Genomic DNA, 21,000 nt, shown 5'->3' with positions numbered 1-21,000 from the left:
TACTGAAACTAAGAATTCAGTATATCTGTAGGTCACGCAGTAAAGCAGGAACAAAACAGAATGAATACTTGGTGCTGATGACCTTGCATTAGAATGAGCCACATTGTACAAATAACAGCTACACTCCGTTACTTTTACATTATTAATCGTGTGGACAGCCAGAGGCATTTTCTCAGGGCTGCAATGGCTAACATGAAGGGGCAAACAACAGGAATTCTGCAGATGCTGGAAATTCAAGCAACACACATAAAAGTTGCTGGTGAACGCAGCAGGCCAGGCAGCATCTCTAGGAAGAGGTGCAGTCGACGTTTCAGGCCGAGACCCTTCGTCAGGACTAACTGAAGGAAGAGTGAGTAAGGGATTTGAAAGTTGGAGGGGGAGGGGGAGATCCAAAATGATAGGAGAAGACAGGAGGGGGAGGGATGGAGCCGAGAGCTGGACAGGTGATTGGCAAAAGGGGATACGAGAGGATCATGGGACAGGAGGTCCGGGAAGAAAGACGGGGGGGGGGGGACCCAGAGGATGGGCAAGGGGTATATTCAGAGGGACAGAGGGAGAAAAAGGAGAGAGAGAAAGAATGTGTGTATAAAAATATGCAACAGATGGGGTACGAGGGGGAGGTGGGGCCTTAGCGGAAGTTAGAGAAGTCAATGTTCATGCCATCAGGTTGGAGGCTACCCAGACGGAATATAAGGTGTTGTTCCTCCAACCTGAGTGTGGCTTCATCTTTACAGTAGAGGAGGCCGTGAATAGACATGTCAGAATGGGAATGGGATGTGGAATTAAAATGTGTGGCCACTGGGAGATCCTGCTTTCTCTGGCGGACAGAGCGTAGATGTTCAGCAAAGCGGTCTCCCAGTCTGCGTCGGGTCTCGCCAATATGTAAGAGGCCACATCGGGAGCACTGGACACAGTATATCACCCCAGCCGACTCACAGGTGAAGTGTTGCCTCACCTGGAAGGACTGTTTGGGGCCCTGAATGGTGGTAAGGAAGGAAGTGTAAGGGCATGTGTAGCACTTGTTCCGCTTACATGGATAAGTGCCAGGAGGGAGATCAGTGGGGAGGAATGGGGGGGACGAATGGACAAGGGAGTCGCGTAGGGAGCGATCCCTGCGGAATGCAGGGGGGGGGGAGGGAAAGATGTGCTTAGTGGTGGGATCCCGTTGGAGGTGGCAGAAGTTAACAGAGAATAACATGTTGGACCTGGAGGCTGGTGGGGTGGTAGATGAGGACCAGGAGAACCCTATTCCTAGTGGGGTGGCAGGAGGATGGAGTGAGAGCAGATGTACGTGAAATGGGGGAGATGCGTTTAAGAGCAGAGTTGATAGTGGAGGAAGGGAAGCCCCTTTCTTTAAAAAATGTCTACTATAAGCCTACTGACTCTCACAGCTATCTGGACTATTCCTCTTCTCACCCTGTCTCTTGCAGAAACGCCATCCCCTTCTCGCAATTCCTCCGTCTCCGCCGCATCTGCTCTCAGGATGAGGCTTTTCATTCTAGGACGAGGGAGATGTCTTCCTTTTTTAAAGAAAGGGGATTCCCTTCCTCCACTATCAACTCTGCTCTTAAACGCATCTCCCCCATTTCACGTACATCTGCTCTCACTCCATCTTCCCACCACCCCACTAAGAATAGGGTTCCCCTGGTCCTCACCTACCACCCGACCAGCCTCCGGGTCCAACATATTATTCTCCGTAACTTCCGCCACCTCCAACGGGATCCCACCACTAAGCACATCTTTCCCGCCCCCGATCTTTCTGCATTCCGCAGGGATCGCTCCCTACGCGACTCCCTTGTCCATTCGTCCCCCCCATCCCTCCCCACTGATCTCCCTCCTGGCACTTATCCGTGTAAGCGGAACAAGTGCTACACATGCCCTTACACTTCCACCCTTACCACCATTCAGGGCCCCAAACAGTCCTTCCAGGTGAGGCAACACTTCACCTGTGAGTCGGCTGGGGTAATATACTGCATCCAGTGCTCCCGATGTGGCCTTTCATATATTGGCGAGACCCAACGCAGACTGGGAGACCGCTTTGCTGAACATCTACGCTCTGTTCACCAGAGAAAGCAGGATCTCCCAGCGGCCACACATTTTAATTCCACATCCCATTCCCATTCTGACATGTCTATCCACGGCCTCCTCAACTATAAAGATGAAGCCACACTCAGGTTGCAGGAACAACACCTTATATTCCGTCTGGGTAGTCTCCAACCTGATGGCATGAACATCGACTTCTCTAACTTCCGCTAATGCCCCACCTCCCCCTCGTACCCCATCTGTTACTTATTTTTATACACACATTCTTTCTCTCACTCTCCTTTTTCTCCCTCTGTCCCTCTGAATATACCTCTTGCCCATCCTCTGGGTCGTTCCCCCCCCCCCGCCTTGTCTTTCTTCCCAGACCTCCTGTCTCATGATCCTCTCGTATCCCTTTTGCCAATCACCTGTCCAGCTCTTGGCTCTATCCCTCCCCCTCCTGTCTTCTCCTATCATTTTGGATCTCCCCCTCCCCCTCCAACTTTCAAATCCCTTACTCACTCTTCCTTCAGTTAGTCCTGACGAAGGGTCTCGGCCTGAAACGTCGACTGCACCTCTTCCTAGAGATGCTGCCTGGCCTGCTGCGTTCACCATCAACTTTTATGTGTGTAACATGAGGGGGCATAGTTTTAAGGGTCTTGGAAGTAGGTACACAGGGGATGTCAGAGATTAAGCTTTTCCACACAGAGAGTGGTAGGTACATGGAATGCACTGCCAGCAATGGTGGTAGAGGTAGATACAATAGGGTATTTTAAGAGACTCTTAGATTGGTACATGGAGATTAGAAAAATAGAGGGTTATGCGGTAGGGAAATTTTAGGCAGTTTATAGAGTATGTTACATAGTCGGCACAATATTGTGGGCCAAAGGGCCTGTAATATGCGGTGGATTTCTAAGTTCTATGTTCTATTACTTTTATAATTATATTTATTTTGGCTTTTCTTTTGTCTTTTTTTATTGTGTCCTTAACACTGCATTGGATCCAGAATAACAATAATTTTGTTCCCCTTTACACTCGTACTGAAGAATGGCAATAAATAATCTTGAATCTTCCTGACAAACTGGATGGGCGAGTAATCATAAAGCATGGGTCAGGATGTGCCAGGTTGGAAGATGCTGCTGTTCCTCAAGCTTACATTGAACTTCTTCACAGCAGCGCAAGAGGTTAAAGACAGAAACCAGAATAAAAGATGAAATGCTGATTTCAGGTTCTGATGAATAATAGTTAACTTACAGCATTTACTCAGATTTTCTCTCTTCACAGATACAGCCATTTGTTTGCCAAAAATATTGCCAAATTAAAATAAGTCACTTATTCTTGAATATGGTCCATATCCCTCGGCAGGGTAGCTATTGAGTCACAGATAAGTTTGAATCCCACCCAATCATATCTGAAAATTCTAAATTAAGTTTTTGACATTCTATGACAATCATTTGAATGACGTAATTGATGGCTTTGTGGCCATGCTTGCCAATGATGCAAAGATAGGTGGAAGGGCAGGTCAATAGACAATAGGTGCAGAAGCAGGCCATTTGGCCCTTCAAGCCAGCACTGCCATTCACTGTGATCATGGCTGATCATCCACAATCAGTACCACGTTCCTCCTTTCCCCCCCATATCCCTTGACTCCGCTATCTTTAAGAGCTCTATCTAACTCCTTCTTGAAATCATCCAGAGAATTGGCCTCCACTGCCTTCTGAGGCAGAGCATTCCACAGATCCACAACTCTCTGGGTGAAAAAGTTTTTCCTCAACTGCGTTCTAAATGGCCTACCCCTTATTCTTAAACTGTGGCCTCTGGTTCTGAACTCTCCCAACACTGGGAACATGTTTCCTGTCTCCAGCGTGTCCAATCCCTTAATAATCTTATATGTTTCAAGCAGATCCCCTCTCATCCTTCTAAATTCCAGTGTATATATGCCCAGTTGCTCCAATCTTTCAACATATGACAGTCCCGCCATCCCGGGAATTAACCTTGTGAACCTAAGCTGCACTCCCTCAATAGCAAGAATGTCCTTCCTCAAATTTGGAGACCAAAACTGCAGACAATACTCAGGTGTGGTCTCACCAGGGCCCTGTACAACTGCAGAAGGACCTCTTTGCTATAAAATTGCAGAAGGACCTCTTTGCTCCCTCCTATACTCAACTCCCCTTGTTATGAAGGCCAACATGCCATTAGCTTTTTTCACTCCCTGCTGTACCTGCATACTTACTTTCAGCGACTGATGAACAAGGACACCTAGATCTCGTTGTACTTCCCCTTTTCCTAACTTGACATCATTCAGATAATAACCTGCCTTCCTGTTCTTGCCACCAAAGTGGATAACCTCACATTTATCCACATTAAACTGCATCTGCCCACTCACCCAACCTGTCCCAGTCACCTTGCATTCTCATAACATCCTCTTCACATTTCACACTGCCACCCAGCTTTGTGTTAGCTGCAAATTTGCTAATGTTACTTTTAATCCCTTCATCTAAATCATTAATGTATATTGTAAATAGCTGCGGGCCCAGCACCGAGCCTTGTGGTACCCCACTAGTCACTGCCTGCCATTCCAAAAGGAACCCGTTAATCCCTACTCTTTGTTTCCTGTCTGCCAACCAATTTTCTATCCATGTCAGTACCCTACCCCCAATACCATGTGCTCTAATTTTGCCCACTAATCTCCTATGTTGGACCTTATCAAAGGCTTTCTGAAAGTCCAGGTACACTGGCTCTCCCTTGTCCATTTTCATAGTTACATCTTCAAAAAATTCCAGAAGATTAGTCAAGCATGATTTCCCCTTCGTAAATCCATGCTGACTTGGACCGATCTGTTACTGCTATCCAAATATGTCGCTATTTCATCCTTTATAATTGACTCCAGCATCTTCCCCACCACTGATGTCAGGCTAACTGGTCTATACTTCCCTGTTTTCTCTCTCCCTCCTTTCTTAAAAAGTGGGATAACATTAGTTACCCTCCAATCCTCAGGAACTGATCCTGAATCTATAGAACAATGGAAAATGATTACCAATGTGTCCATGATTTCTAGAGCCACCTCCTTAAGTACCCTGGGATGCAGACCATCAGGCCCTGGGGATTTATCAGCCTTCAGTCCCATCGGTCTACCCGACACAATTTTCTGCCTAATGTGAATTTCCTTCAGTTCCTCCATTACCCTAGGTCCTCTGGCCACCATTACATCTGGGAGACTGTTTGTGTCTTCTCTAGTAAAGACAAATCCAAAGTACCTGTTCAACTCGTCTGCCATTTCCTTGTTCCCCATGATAAATTCACCCATTTCTGTCTTCAAGGGCCCAACTTTGGTCTTAACTAATTTTTTCCTCTTCACATACCTAAAGAAGCTTTTACTATCCTCCTTTATATTCTTGGCTAGCTTACCTTCATATCTCATCTTTTCTCCCCATATTGCCCTTTTAGTTATCTTCTGTTGCTCTTTAAAAGGTTCCCAATCCTCTAGCTTCCCACTCATCTTTGCTAAGTTAAAGTTCTCTTTTATTTTTATACAGTCCTTGACTTCCCTTGTCAGCCACGGTCGCCCCTTAGAATCTTTCTTCCTCTTTGGAATGAACTGATCCTACACCTTTTGTATTATTCCCAGAAATACCTGCCATCATTATTCCACTGTCATCCCTGCTAAAGTATCTTTCCATTCAGCTTTGGCCAGCTCCTCCCTCATGGCTCTATAGTCCCCTTTGTACAACTGTAATACTGACACTTCCGATTTTCCCTTCTCCCTCTCAAATCGTAGATTAAAACTTATCATATTATGGCCACTACCTCCTAATGGCTCCATTACCTCGAGTTCCGTTTTCAAATCTGGTTCATTACACAACACAAAATCTACCCCCTCTACCAAAATGAGCTGGTTGGAAGAAAAAAAAGAAATACCGTACGATATAATATTATAATAATAATGGCTCAGATCCATACTTTAATTAACAGTTCAAAGATTATGAAAATAACTCAGAAAGGGTCCCCATAACATTAGAAAATCATGTTTAGAATCAGAAATCGAACAACGAATCTTCTCTAGGTCAAGGCATAACATAACATCAGATAGCCATTGAACATGAGTAAGAGGCTGCCTCCTTCCGCTTCAGCAAGATCACCCTCCTGGCCATAAGAGACATAAAGGCCAAATATTCCTTAGAAAATAGAAGATTGAGGAGAGATTTGATAGAGGTAAACAAAATTACGAGGGATACAGTCAGGGTAAGTGCATGCAGGCTTTTTCCACTGAGGTTGGGTGGGACTACAACCAGAGGTCATGGGTTGAGGGTGAAATGTGAGAAGTTTAAGGGGAACATCAGGGGAAGCTTCTTCACTTAGAGGATCGTGAAAGTGCAGAAAGAGCTGCCAGCACAAGTGGTGCATGCGAGCTCAATTTCCACACTTAAGGGAAGTTTGAATAGGTACATGGATAGCAGGAATATGCAAGGCCATGGCCCAAGCTACTGCGCAAGTTGTTGGGAGTAGGCAGTTTAAATGGTTTTGGCACGGACCAGTTAGGCCAAAGGGCCTATTTCTGTGTTGTACTTCTCTATGACTCATAGCAGAACAGACTCGATGGGCTGAGCTTTGGTCTTATCCAGACCCCACGTTATTTCCTCAATGAGCTCAATTTACATCTCTACCGTTAACAGATCTTCAGCAGTTACCCACCACCACCTACACCATTCACTATTTCTCAGCCACCATCCTATCACTGAACTTCCCTTTGAAACCCCTTCTCCTCTGCCACACATTTGATTTTAAATTTCTCAGTTCTGATTAAAGGCCATCAGTCGGAAGGACCTCCATGTGAGCAGACAGCGCTTCCGAACTCCACACAGACAGCAATTGAAGACAGAGTTGAACCTGGACCTTCAGTAATACAAGGCAACAGCTCTAGCAGCTTGATAATGATCAAGAGTGTTAAAGTGCAGATATTATCTTGTTTTCTTCACTCCTAGTGGCATTCTGACAGAGGCTGGTACAAGCATCGAGTTTTCATTTCAAATTAGCATCTGCACTTTTGTAGCAACTTGCACAAAATGCTGGAAGACCTCAGCAGGCCAGGCAGCATCTATGGAAAAAAGTAACAGTCACATTTTGGGCTGAGACCCTTTATTGTTGGGCCAAATGGCCTAATTCTTCTGCTCCTGTATCATATGGTCTTATAAAGATTTATGATTTATGATTTGAGGCACCAATACTGTTTCCTCTCCGTAGCCCTGTAATAGCTGCAGAAGTTATTTATTTTACCAAACGATACTAGAATTACGAAACGGAGGACAACAAAACTGGAGTAGGAAATTTATTTTGTGCAATTTTGCAGCACTCTGGCACTTTCATCACTTTGCATGAAAGTTCAACTTGTATTTTTCTTGACAGTGCAGCTTATATGATGCTAGGTGCCTTTGACATTGTTACAAGCAAGCTCTTCATTGCACCTGTGCATGTGACTACTAAGTCGACTTTGATGTTAGATAACTGGTAAGGTGTCCAATGAACACAACCTACAACACTGAATGTGATATCGCCCTCTCTAAGCAATTACAATCAATCATTCACCAGATAACGGAGATGAGAAATGGTAACATTCTGAAAACAATGTAATGATTTACCTGCCGCCGTCATTTCAACTGCAGCAAACAGGAGAACAAACAAGTAGAGCAGGCGATTCATTCTGAAGAGAAATAGAAAATAGCAAAGTCATGCATTGGATCTTCTTCAAATACAAATACATAACAATTTGTCCACATGTCACAATGTACATTGCTTCTCTATTGGAGGATAGCTGGACACTCCAAACAGCCAATACGTGCACACTGAATAGTGCTCATTCAAGACCCAACTGCTGTCAGCACACCAGATCACCTCATTTGCACTTTGAATGGACGAGAATACCAAAGCAAGGATGTAATGCTGAGGCTTTATGAGGCATTGCTCAAACCACACTTGGAATATTGTGAGCAGTTTTGGGCCCTTTATCTATGAAACGATGCGCTGATATTGGAGAGGGTCCCGAGAAAGTCCAAGAGAATGATCCTGGCAATGAAAGAGTTAATGAAAGGAGTGCTCTGGCCTTGTACCCACTGGAGTTTAGAAGAATCTGGGAGAATCTCATTGAAATCTATCAAATACTGAAAGGCTGAGATACAGTGGATAATGACTCTGGGCCCCCAAACACGCTGGAATTTAAAAGACTGGGGGGGGGGGAAATCGCATTCAAACCTATTGAACATGGAAAGGCAGAGATAGAGTGGATGTGGAGAGTATGTTTCCTATAGGAGGAGAGTCTGGTACCAGAGGGCACATGTGACCTCAGAATAGAGGGATACCACTTTATTACAGAGATGAGGAGGAGTAAAAGTTGACATTCAACCTAAAAGGGCTGAAGAGGAAGTTTTCATGCTGCATTTCCCCCTAATATACCTAGGGCTTTTTTTTTTGTGGCTTTTTGATTCTCCAAAGAATGTCTAACCTTCCTCAGTCCATGAGCACAGATCTACTGTTCCTTTGGGAAACGCATGCATCAAACTGGTAGAATGGGCTTGAAGGCCAGCTGATCATTGTGCTCAAAGATAGCAAATGGCAAAATACCCGACGCCTGAGACCACATTTGCACCTTGACCTTAGTCCTTGCCCAGAGACCACAGCTGCTTTCTTACAGCAGTAAATTATCAGGGTCAACCCTGACCTTCAGTCTCATCTCTATGGGGTTTGCATGCTCACCCTAAACTGTGTCGGTTTCCTCCCACATCCCACAGACAAGCAGATCCGTAGGTTAGTTACTTATTGTAAATCGCAGAATCAGGTGTGGGCAATGGGAATTTGGGGAAGATTTTTTTTTTAAAAATTGATTAATGTGGGAATAATATAAGTGCATGCAGACTCTGTGGGCCAAATGGCCTGTTTCGGTGCTGAATGGCTTGACGATCAAAAACTGACCAATTAGTGCCCTAAAAGTCGAACTGATTCATTTCGTATCCCTAAAGGCTGATTCATACTTATGCGTCAAATGTACGCCGTAGGTACCGCGTACCCTATGCTGTAGGGTGACGCGCACCTCCCCAAAAATGTAATTCACCAGTCGCGGTGACGCAGACCGCAACAACTGTGATTGGTCCGCTTGGTAGCATCGCATTTCCGGTTGCTTTCCTCCACCATGTCTGTACACTGATGCGAAATAAGTGGTTGGAGACGGTGAACCAAATCGTCAAATCTACCTGCCGACATCAGAAAATATTTGAAATGTACTTCCTCGTCCATGTCTCTCACGAAGAAACTCAACACAGTGGCACAGAAAACCCACCGCCAACTAGCATTTTGGCCGTGAATTGCAGAGCAACACAGACACAACTACGCATGCGCGCTATGGCGTACAGCTACGCAAAAGTATAAATCAGGCCTACAGCGTAGCCCGTACGCACAAGTATAAATCATAAGTATAAAGTAGAAAGGAAGAGAACTCCTGATTTTCACATTGCATGAATTGTGCAACTTGACGTCTCCCTTGTTCTGGAATCCCTCAGGGATATGGGTCCTTCAGCCATCAGTCAGTCAAAGAAAAGTTCAAGAGAGAAACAGGCCCTTCGGTCCACCTAGTCCATCCGAACCATTAAAATTGCCTACTCCCATCAATGTGCAACGGGACCATAGTCCTACATAACCCTACCATCTATGTACCTATCCAAACTTCTCCTAGACTTTGAAATCAAGCTTGTATGCACCACTTGTGCCAGCAGCTTGTTCCAAATTCTCACAACCCTCTGAATGAAGCTGCTTCCCCTCTTGTTCCCCTTAAACTTTTCACCCTTAACCCATGACCACTAGTTGATAGTGCCACCCAACCTCAGTAGAAAAAGCCTGCTAGCATTTACCCAGTCTTTGCTCCTCATAATTTTACATATAGAAACATAGAAAACCTACAGCACAACACAGGCCCTTCGGCCCACAAAAGTTGTGCCGAAATTGTCCCTACCTTAGAAATTACTAGGGTTACCCATAGCCCTCTATTTTTCTAAGGTCCATGTACTTATCCAAAAGCCTCTTAAAAGACCCTATCGTATCCGCCTCCACCACTGTTGCCGGCAGCCCATTCCACGCACTCACCACTCTCTGCATGAAAAAAACTTACCCCGACATCTCCTCTGTACCTACTCCCCAGCACCTTAAAACTGTGCCCTCTTGCGACAGCCATTTCAGCCCTGGAAAAAAGCCTCTGACTATCCACACCATCAATGACTCTCATCATCTTATACACCTCTATCAGGTCACCTCTCATCCTCCGTCACTCCAACAAGAAAAGGCCAAGTTCACTCAACCTGTTTTAATAAGGCATGCTCCCCAATCCAGGCAACATCCTTGTAAATCTACTCTGCACCCTTCTGATGGTTTCCACATTCTTCCTGTAGTGAGGCAACCAGAACTGAGCACAGTACTCTAAGTGGGGTCTGACCAGGATCCTATATAGCTGCAACATTTCCTCTCAGCTCCTAAATTTAATCCCACGATTGATGATGGCCAATACACCGTATGCCTTCTTAACCACAGAGTCAACCTGCGCAGCTGCTTTGAGTGTCCTATGGACTCGGATCCCAAGATCCCTCTGATCCTCCACACTGCCAAGAGTCTTACCATTAATACTATATTCTGCCATCATATTTGACCAACCAAAATGAACCACTTCACACTTATCTGGGTTGAACTCCATCTGCTACTTCTCAGCCCAGTTTTGCATCCTATCAATGTCCTGCTGTAACCTTTGACAGCCCTCCACACTATCCACAATACCTCCAACCTTTGTGTCATCAGCAAACTAACTAACCCACCCCTCCACTTCCTCATCCAGTTCATTTATAAAAATCACGAAGAGTAAGGGTCCCAGAACAGATTCCTGAGGCACACCACTGCTCACCGACCTCCATGCAGAATTATGACCCGTCTGCAACCACTCTTTGCCTTCTGTGGGCAAGCCAGTGCTGCATCCACAAAGCAATGTCCCCTAGGATCCCATGCCTCCTTACTTTCTCAATAAGCCTTGCATGAGGTACCTTATCAAATACCTTGCTGAAATCCATATACACTACATCTACTGCTCTTCCTTCAATGTGTTTAGTCACATCCTCAAAAAATTCAATCAGGCTCGTAAGGCACAACCTGCCCTTGACAAAGCCATGCTGACTATTCCTAATCATATTATACCTCTCCAAATGTTCATAAATTCTGCCTCTCAAGATCTTCTCCCTCAACTTACCAACCACTGAAGTAAGACTCACTGGCTATAATTTCCTGGGCTTTCTCTACTCCCTTTCTTGAATAAGGGAACAACATCCCCAACCCTCCAATCCATCCCCATTGATAATGCAAAGATCATCGTCAGAGGCTCAGCAATCTCCTTCCTCGCCTCCCACAGTAGCCTGGGGTACATCTCATCTGGTCCCGGCAACTTATCCAACTTGATGCTTTCTAAAAGCTCCAGCACATCCTCTTTCTTAATATCTACATGCACAAGCTTTTCAGTCCGCTGCAAGTCATCACTACAATCACCAAGATCCTTTTCCATAGTCAATACTGAAGTAAAGTATTAATTAATTATATCTGCCATTTCCTCCGGTTCCTTACACACTTTCCCACTGTCACACTTGATAGGTCCTATTCTTTCACGTCTTATCCTCTTGCTCTTCACATGCGTGTCGAATGCCTTGGGGTTTTCTTTAATCCTGCCCGCCAAGGCCTTCTCATGGCCCTTTATGGCTCTCCTAATTTCCTTCTTAAGCTCCTTCCTGTTAGCCTTATAATCTTCTAGATCTCTAACATTACCTAGCTCTCTGAACCTTTCGTAAGCTTTTCTTTTCTTCTTGACTAGATTTACTACAGCATTTGGACACCACGGTTCCTGTACCCTACCATAACTTCACTGTGTCATTGGAACATACCTATGCAGAACTCCACACAAATATCTCCTGAACATTCGCCACATTTCTTCCATACCTTTCCCTGAGAACATCTGTTCCCAATTTAAGCTGCCAATTTCCTGCCTGATAGCCTCATAATTTCCTTTACTCCAATTAAACACTTTTCTAACTTGTCTGTTCCTATCTCTCTCCAATGCTATTGTAACCAAGATAGAATTATGATCACTATCTCCAAAATGCTCTCCCACTGAGAGATCTGACACCTGACCAGGTTCATTTCCCAATACCAAATCAAGTACAGTCTCTCCTCTTGTAGGTATCTACATATTGTTTCATGAAACCTTCCTGAACACACCCGACAAACTCCACCCCATCTCAACCCCTTGCTCTAGGGAGATGCCAATCAATATTTGGGAAATTAAATCTCCCATCACGACAACTCTTATCATTACACCTTATCACCATATACCTACCAAAACTCCTCTCAATCTTCTAGGGAATAAAGTCCTAACCAATCTTTTATAACTCAAGTCCTTCAGTCCCAGTAGCATCCTTGTAAGTTTTTTCTGTACACTTTCCACCTTATTTACATTTTTCATGCCAACCACTGTGTCCACATATCTGGTACCAATGACCTGCAATTTAACCAGTATCCCTCAAACACCCCAGCCAAGTACCTATCCATGTGCTTCATAAATCGTTCCTGCCTCAATCACTCCCTCTGACAAGCTATCCTATTGTGGGGGAAAAAATGCCCTCAGGGTCTTAAGTATCTTCCCTACGTCACCTAGTTTTGTACTCCCCTACCCGGAGGGAGCCACCTTCTCTACACCTCCCATAATTGCAAAGACTTCATAAAGCATCCCCTCCCCACCCGTATTCCGGCAGAATCTTTGTGAACCTTTTCTGCAATCTTCCCAGTTGAACCGCATCTTATCTGTAACAGGGTGACCAAAACTGTAGACAGAATTCCGAGTGTGGCCTTATCAAACGACTTATATAATTGCAAATCAATGGCCAAGTGCTACGTATACTCAACACCCCCGATGTATTGTCCACCAAGCGTCCTGCACAAAGAAGAGAAAATCTGCAGATGCTGGAAATCTGAGCAACACACAAAAAATGCTGGAGGAACTCAGTAGACCAGGCAGCATCTATGGAAGAGTGCAGTCGCCCGAAACGTCGACTGCACTCGTCTCCATAGATGTTGTCTGGTCTGCTGAGTTCCTCCAGCATTTTGTGTCGAGCGTCCTGCGATCATTTTAAATACTAGAGAAAATGGCGTGCAGATCGCGAAACAGACAACGCACAGAAATGGCAGACTCTGGATAGGCAAAAAAATCTTATTAAAGATATTGAAGGAGAATTTAAATAAACAGCCGGTGTTGCTTGTTGTTGTGAGTAGGAGTAGAGTGGCATGAATCATCAGTTCAGACAAACCCAGCCAACCACGCAGTGTCGGGCACCGCAGCTTGAAAACAAATCAGAAACCAGCAAACGAGCGAACTCATCGATAAGTCTCGCTGACGTCCTTACCCGCTGAAGTCGGCAGGCGCTGTTGCACTGAGCGGCTACTTTCCCGATCACAGAATAGCGAACGCGCTGAGCATATGCGTTCCCCTGATACCAATTACTGTAGTGGCCAAGGCTCTTCCGCTTTCGTACATCCGTTCCCTGATTCCCATTATACAACAGGTACTCCGACTCTTCTCGGCTACAATATATCAATTTCCCAATGGTGATTACACTGTAGCGACTGCGGCCCCTCCTCGTTACTGTGCATCAGCTCTCGAGTAACGAGAACAGCGCTCCAGACCCTCCCCTCCCGATTACACTGCTTTCGATCTCACGGCAAGGCAGCCCCAATCCCAGGCACGGCGGAGACTACTTGGCACTCTTTCATCCTATTGGCACACAACTGCCGTCCGCGGCCCCCTATGGTCACTTAACAGCCATCATCCCCTTCCACCAATACTGCCCATGGCACGAAAGAGGCGGGACTTACCGCAACGCGCCCTCCCCCATTTATTCGTGCAAAAAATATTTTAAAACTGCAAGGTTAGTGGAGAAATGTGGTTGAATTCGCCGATATTTAATTTGACGGACCGTCGAACACGATATTTTCGCCGTAAAATTGAATCAGCAAAACTTCTTGCTGGCTGCTTGCCGGACGGATGTGCTTATCAATAGCGACATTGCTACCATCGATCTTTAAATGACTTGTCCTACATTAATTTGTACATAAAAGATGGATTACATTTGGATAACCCATTCGCCCAGCAGACTGCTCAGAGAGCAAGGGTATTTTTAGACCCTGGATGCAACCGCATCAGAAGAGATTTGAACGCACAACTTTGAAATCAAACAAGAGTATTCACCTTGCTACACCGACGCCCTTATAAAAATACAAATGTCACTCATCTCATAAAGAGATTAATATAACAATGAATAACAGAATTATTTGATTCCGATGGCACCACTTAGTCCCTCCATGGCGACTGATCCAAGACTTGCACGAATGACACAGCAGGTCACTAAGCTGTTCTCAATCATGTCAGTTCCATTTCCTATAACTCAGCTCTCGCTACTTCTCGTCCTTAACTGGAGCAAAATTGGGGTTTCCTTTCTCATTTACCATCCCAGCCCAGTGTTCCAACAGATTGTTTTTCTTCGTGCCAATAAGATACCCGACCACACATTTCTTTCCCGAAAGGATTGTTCCTTCTGCATCTCATTGGATTACTCCGCCATCTCCAGTACTACTTGTCTTTCACACAGCATCTTCCCAGAAAAATACAGGAGCTGTAACGTTTGCTAATCATCTTTCCCATTATGTGGAGACCCAAACTATCTTCCAGACAAAAATGCAATTCTCTTGTACTTACAATTTAATGTAATGTATTTTATGCTCACAATGTGGCCCCGCGTAATGAAGGAAAATGAAACACGTTTGGGACTATATTATAGTGCCTCACTGTATATACTCCATAAGGACACACCTCCAGTTGTCAGTTATTTGTCCAATCTCCTTCCCACTCAAGGATACTTAGCTGGCTTTGGTCTCTTTCAGAACACAAGAACTATGATCAGAAGGTCATCCGGACTGAGCCAGCTCTGTCATTCAATAAGATTATGGTTAATATGAACTTTGATAATTAATTTACTTTGAACTTTGATCTGTGGACTCAGCTACACCTACCTGCGTTTTCACCACAACATTTAATGCCCCTGCTATGCAAAAATCTATCTGATTGTGTCTTAAATATATTTGATTAGGTAGCCTTTATTGCTTCCCTGGGCAGAGATTCCACAGATTCACTACTCTCATGGAAAAGCAGTTTCTTCTAATCTTTATCCAAAGTCTATTTCCCTGAATCTTGAGACTATGTCCCCCAGTTCTACCTACATGGAAACAAATTTGTGATGTCTATTTTTATGCATCTCCTTCATAATTTTAAGTTTCTATCAGATCCCATCTCATACTTTCGAATTCTGGTGAGTATAGTCCCAGATGACTACCACATCATCTGCAGTGCCTCCAAAGCCAGTATATCTTTCCTCAAGTTAGGAGACCAGAACTGCACATATTACTCCATGTGTGACCTTAGCAGTACCTTGCACAGCAAAATCGCCCTGCTCTTAAGTTGAATCTCTCTAGCAATGAAGGCCAACATTCAATTTGCCTAACTGCAAACACAGAACATAGAAATCTACAGCACATTACAGGCTCTTTGGCCCACAATGTTGTGCCAATCATGTAACCTACTCTAGAACCTGCCTAGAATTTCCCTATCACATAGCCTTCCATTTTTCTAAGCTCCATGTACTTATCTGAATCGCTTAAAAGATCCTATTGTATCGACCTTCACCACCGTCGCCAGCAGTGCATTCTATGCTCCCACCAATCAGTGTTAAAAACTTACCTCTGACATCCCCCTTGAACCTACTTCCAAGCACCTTAAAACGATGCCCCCTTATGTTAGCCATTTCAGTCCTGCGAAAATACCTCTGGCTATCTACACGATAAATGCCCCTCATCATCTTCGACACCACTATCAAGTCACCTCTCATCCTCTGTTGCTCCAAAGAGAAAAGGCCAAGTTCATTCAAACCAGTTTCATAAGGCACACTCTCCATTCCAGGCAACATGTTGTAAATCCCCTCTGCACTCTTTCTTTCATATCCACATCCTGCTGAAACTGCAAGCCAACCTTTTGTGATTCATGCACAAGCACTCCCAAGTTCCTCTGCACAGAACGCTGCAAGCTTTGATCATTTGTGATCTGTGACCGGGTCAGGTCACAGATCTCTCAGTGGGAAAGCATCTGGGGGACAGTGACCACTGCTCCCTGGCCTTTAACATTAACATGGAAAAGAAAAGAATCACAGAGGACAGGAAAATTTTTTAATTGGGGAAGGGCAAATGATGAGGCTATAAGGCTAGAACTTGCGGGTGTGAATTGGGACAATGTTTTTGCAGGGAAATGTACTATGGACATGTGGTCAATGTTTCGGGATCTCTTGCAGGATGTTAGGGATAAATTTGTCCTGGTGAGGAAGATAAAGAATGATAGGGTGAAGGAACCATGGGTGACAAGTGAGGTGGAAAATCTAGTCAGGTGGAAGAAGGCAGCATACATGAGGCTTAGGAAGAAAGGATCAGATGGGTCTATTGAGGAATATATGGTAGTAAGAAAGGAGCTTAAGATGGGGCTGCGGAGAGCAAGAAGGGGGCATGAGAAGGCCTTGGCGAGTAGGGTAAAGGAAAACCCCAGGACATTCTTCAATTATGTTAAGAACAAAATGATGACAAGAGTGAAGGCAGGACCAATTAGAGATAAAGCTAGGAAGATGTGCCTGGAGACTGTGGAAATGAGCGAGGTCCTCAATGAATACTTCTCTTCGGTATTCACCAATGAGAGGGAACTTGATGATGGTGAGGACAATATGAATCAGGTTGATGTTCTGGAGCAAGTTGATATTAAGGGAGAGGAGGTGTTGAAGTTGTTAAAATACATTAGGACGGATAAGTCCCGGGGCCTGACAGAATATTCCCCAGGCTTCTCCACGAGGCGAGGGAAGAGATTGGTGAGCCTCTGGCTAGGATCTTCATGTCCTCGTTGTCCACGGGAATGGTACCTGAGGGCTGGAGGGAGGCGAATGTTGTCCCCTTGTTCAAAAAAGGTAGTAGGAATAATCCGGGTAATTATAGACTCGTGAACCTTACGTCTCTGGTGGGAAAGCTGTTGGAAGATTCTTAGAGATAGAACCTATGGGCATCTAGAGAATCATGGTCTTATCAGGCACAGTCAGCATGGCTTTGTGATGGGCAGATTGTGTCTAACAAGCCTGATAGAGTTCTTTCAGGAGGTGACAAGGCATATAGATGAGGGTAGTGCAGTGGATGTGATCTACATGGATTTTAGTAAGGCATTTGACAAGGTTCCACACGGCAGGCTTATTCAGAAAGTCAGAAGGAATGGGATCCAGGGAAGTTTGGCCAGGTGGATTCAGAATTGGCTTGCCTGAAGAAGGCAGAGGGTGGTGGTGGAGGGAGTACATTCAGATTGGAGGATTGTGAGTAGTGGTGTCCCACAAGGATCTGTTCTGGGACCTCTACTTTTCGTGATTTTTATTAACGACCTGGATGTGGGGGTAGAAAGGTTGGTTGGCAAGTTTACAGACGACACAAGGGTTGGTGGTGTTGTGGACAGTGTACAGGATTGTCGAAGATTGCAGAGACATTGATGGGATGTAGAAGTAGGCTGAGAAGTGGCAGATGGAGTTCAACCCGGAGAAGTGTGAGGTGGTACATTTTGGAAGGACAAACTCCAAGGCAGAGTACAAAGTAAATGGCAGGATACTTGGTAGTGTGGAGGAGCAGAGGGATCTGAGGGTGCATGTCCACAGATCCCTGAAAGTTGCCTCACAGGTGGATAGGGTAGTTAAGAAAGCTCATAGGGTGTTAGCTTTCATAACTCGAGGGATAGAGTTTAAGAGTCACGATGTAATGATGCAGCTCTGTAAAACTCTGGTTAGGCCACACTTGGAGTACTGTGTCCAGTTCTGGACACCTCACTGTAGGAAGGATGTGGAAGCATTGGAAAGGGTACAGAGGAGATTTACCAGGATGCTGCCTGGTTTAGAGAGTATGCATTATGATCAGAGATTAAGGCAGCTATGGCTTTACTCTTTGGAGAGGAGGATGAGAGGAGACTTGATAGAGGTATACAAGATATTAAGAAGGAGAGATAGAGTGGACAGCCAGCACCTCTTCCCCAGGGCACCACTGCTTAATACAAGAGGACATGGCTTTAAGGTAAGGGATGGAAAGTTCAAGGGGGATATTAGAGGAAGGTTTTTTACTCAGAGAGGTAGGTACGTGGAATGCACTGCCTGAGTCCGTGGTGAAGTCAGATACACCAGTGAAATTTAAGAGACTGCTAGACAGGTATATGGAGAAATTTAAGGTGGGGGGGGGTTAGATGGGAGGTAGGGTTTAAGGGTCAGCACAACATTGTAGGCCGAAGGTCCTGTAATATGCTGTAGTATTCTATGTTCTATTTAATCAATACTGTAACCTGATCTTCTGTTATTCCTTCCAAAGTGGAAGATCCTGCATTTACCAACATTATACTCGATCTACCAAACCCTTGCCCACTCAGTAAACCTCTCTATGTCTCTCTGCAGACACTCCGCAACGTTTACACAATCTTTTTCCTTACTCAATTTAGTGTCATCAGCAACATTGGATATACTAAACTCTTTCCTCCCACTTCCTTCAAACAAAAGGGTAGCCATGGGCACTCGCCTGAGTCCCAGCTATGCCTGCCTCTTTGTCCGCTATGTGAAACAATTGATGTTCCATTGTTGACCATCCCGCACTTTTCCTACGCTACATCAATGACTGCATTGGTGCTGCTTCGTGCACCTGTGCTGAACTTGTCAACTTCATCCACTTTGACTCAACTTCCACCCTGCACTCAAATTCACCAGGTCCATTTCTGACACCTCCCTTCCCTTTCTTGATCTCACTGCCTCTATCTCCTGAGACAGCTTATCCACTGGTGTCCATTACACACCCACAGACTCTCACAGCTATCTAGACTACACCTTGTCCCAGCCTGCTACTTGTGAAAATGTCATTCCCTTTTCTCGACTCCTCCGTCTCCGCTGCAACTGCTCTAGGATGAGGTTTTTAATTCTAGAAGAAAGGAGATGTCCTCCTTTTTCAAAGAAAGGGGCTTCCCTTCTTCCACCATCAATGCTGCCCTCAACTGCACCTCTTCTATTTCAAGCACGTCTGCTCTTACCCATCCTCCCACCACCCTACCAAGGTTAGGGTTCCTCTTATCCTCACCTATCACCCCACCAGCCTCTGCATCCAACATATAATTCCGCCACCTCCAACGGGATCCCACCACCAAACACAAATCTTTCCCTCTCTCCCAACTTTATGTTTTCCACAGTGATCACTCCCCTAACACGACTCCCTTGTCCATTCATCCCTCCCCACCGATATCTCTCCTGGCACTTATCCTTGCAAGCAGAACAAGTGCAACATCTGCCCCTACACCTCCTTGCTCACTACCACCCAGGACCCTAAAGAGTTCTTCCAGGTGAGGCGATACTTTACCTGTGAGTCTGTTGGGGTCATTTACTGTGTTCAGTGCTCCCAGTGTGACCTCCTGCACATTGATGAGACCTAACGTAGACCCGAGCATCTGCACTTCGCCAGAACAAGCAGGATCTCCCAGTGGCCACCCATTTTAATTCCACTTCCCATTCCAAGATGTCCATCCATGGCCTCCTTCACTGTCGTGATGAGACGACACTTAGGTTGGAGGAACAACACCTTATATTCTGTTTGGGAAGCCTTCAACCTGATGGCACGATCACTGATTACTCAAACTTCTGGTCTTGCCCCCCAAACCCTCCCCTCTCCATTTCCCATCCCCTTTTCCCCTCTCTCACCTCATCTCAACAATTAACTTCCCAGCTCTTTACTTCATCCCTCTCCCACCCAGGTTTCACCTATCACCTGGTGGTTCTCTCTCCTCTCCCCCCAGCTTTTAAATCTACTGCTCAGCTTTTTTTCTTCAGTCCTGCCAAAGAGCTTCAGCTTGAAATGTTGACTGTACTTATTTTCCATCGATGCTGCCTGGCATGCTGAGTTCCTCCAGCATTTTGTGTGAGTTGTTCAAATTTCCAGCATCTGCAGGTTTTCTCTTGTTTGTGGTTTGAATGCTAAACTCAGTCCCCTCTTCCAAGTCATTAATATATATTGTGAACAGTTTTGGGCCCAGCACTGACCCTGCAACATTCTGCTCACTACTGACTGCCGACATTCTGCCTTCCGTTGGTTAACCATTCACCTGTCCATGCCAAAACATTACCCACAACTTTATGAACTTTATCTTATGATTAAGTCTTTTATGTGGCACCCTATCGAATGCTTTCTGGAAATCCACATCCACCTGTTCCCTTCTATCGACGGCACTCATTAGATCCTCAAAGAAAAATGTTAAAAAGAGAGATCACCTTTATTTGTCACATGTATATCAAAATATACAATGAAGTGCATCGTTTACTTCAAAACTAATCAGCAAAGCTATGCTGGGCAGCCCGGAAGTTTTGCCGACCTACCAGTGCCAACGTAGCACGTCCACAACTTACTAATGCTAACAGTACATCTTCGGAGTGTGGGAGGAAACCCACGCGGTCTTGGGGAGAATGTATAAACTCCTTACAGAGGGTGATGGGAATTGAACCCCTATCTTACAGCTGGCTCTGTAAAGCGGTGTGGATTTGTCAAATGGGACCTGCACTTCCTGAACCCATGCTGTGTCTGCTGATGGAATTATTTCCATCCAGATATTGCGCTATTTCTTCATTATTGGTTGCTTCAAATATTTTCTTACACTGTTCCAAAGAACAAAACCAACACGTGGAGCAGCACATTACTTTCAATTAGGACACAGATCAGGAGCCTTCAGGGACATGCACTTCAGCCATCATGATGCCAAATTACACCAATATTATCTCC

The 21,000-nt window shown here is 45.1% G+C and overlaps 1 protein-coding gene across 1 annotated transcript in view; it reads right to left on the bottom strand.

The window, feature by feature from the left end:
* Positions 1 to 21,000, bottom strand: part of LOC134350740 (CD276 antigen-like) — an 88,699-nt gene that overhangs the window by 42,999 nt on the left and 24,700 nt on the right. The window contains exon 3 of the mRNA XM_063056362.1: positions 7,659 to 7,720. Coding sequence (XP_062912432.1) covers positions 7,659 to 7,720 — 62 coding nt within the window. The remainder of the gene's footprint in view (positions 1 to 7,658; positions 7,721 to 21,000) is intronic.

Source organism: Mobula hypostoma, chromosome 8 (genome assembly GCF_963921235.1).
Source record: "Mobula hypostoma chromosome 8, sMobHyp1.1, whole genome shotgun sequence".
In the NCBI taxonomy this organism is placed as follows: Eukaryota; Metazoa; Chordata; class Chondrichthyes; order Myliobatiformes; family Myliobatidae; genus Mobula; species Mobula hypostoma.
Note: the sequence above shows the minus strand (reverse complement) of the source record. Positions and strands in the feature narration are given on the sequence as shown.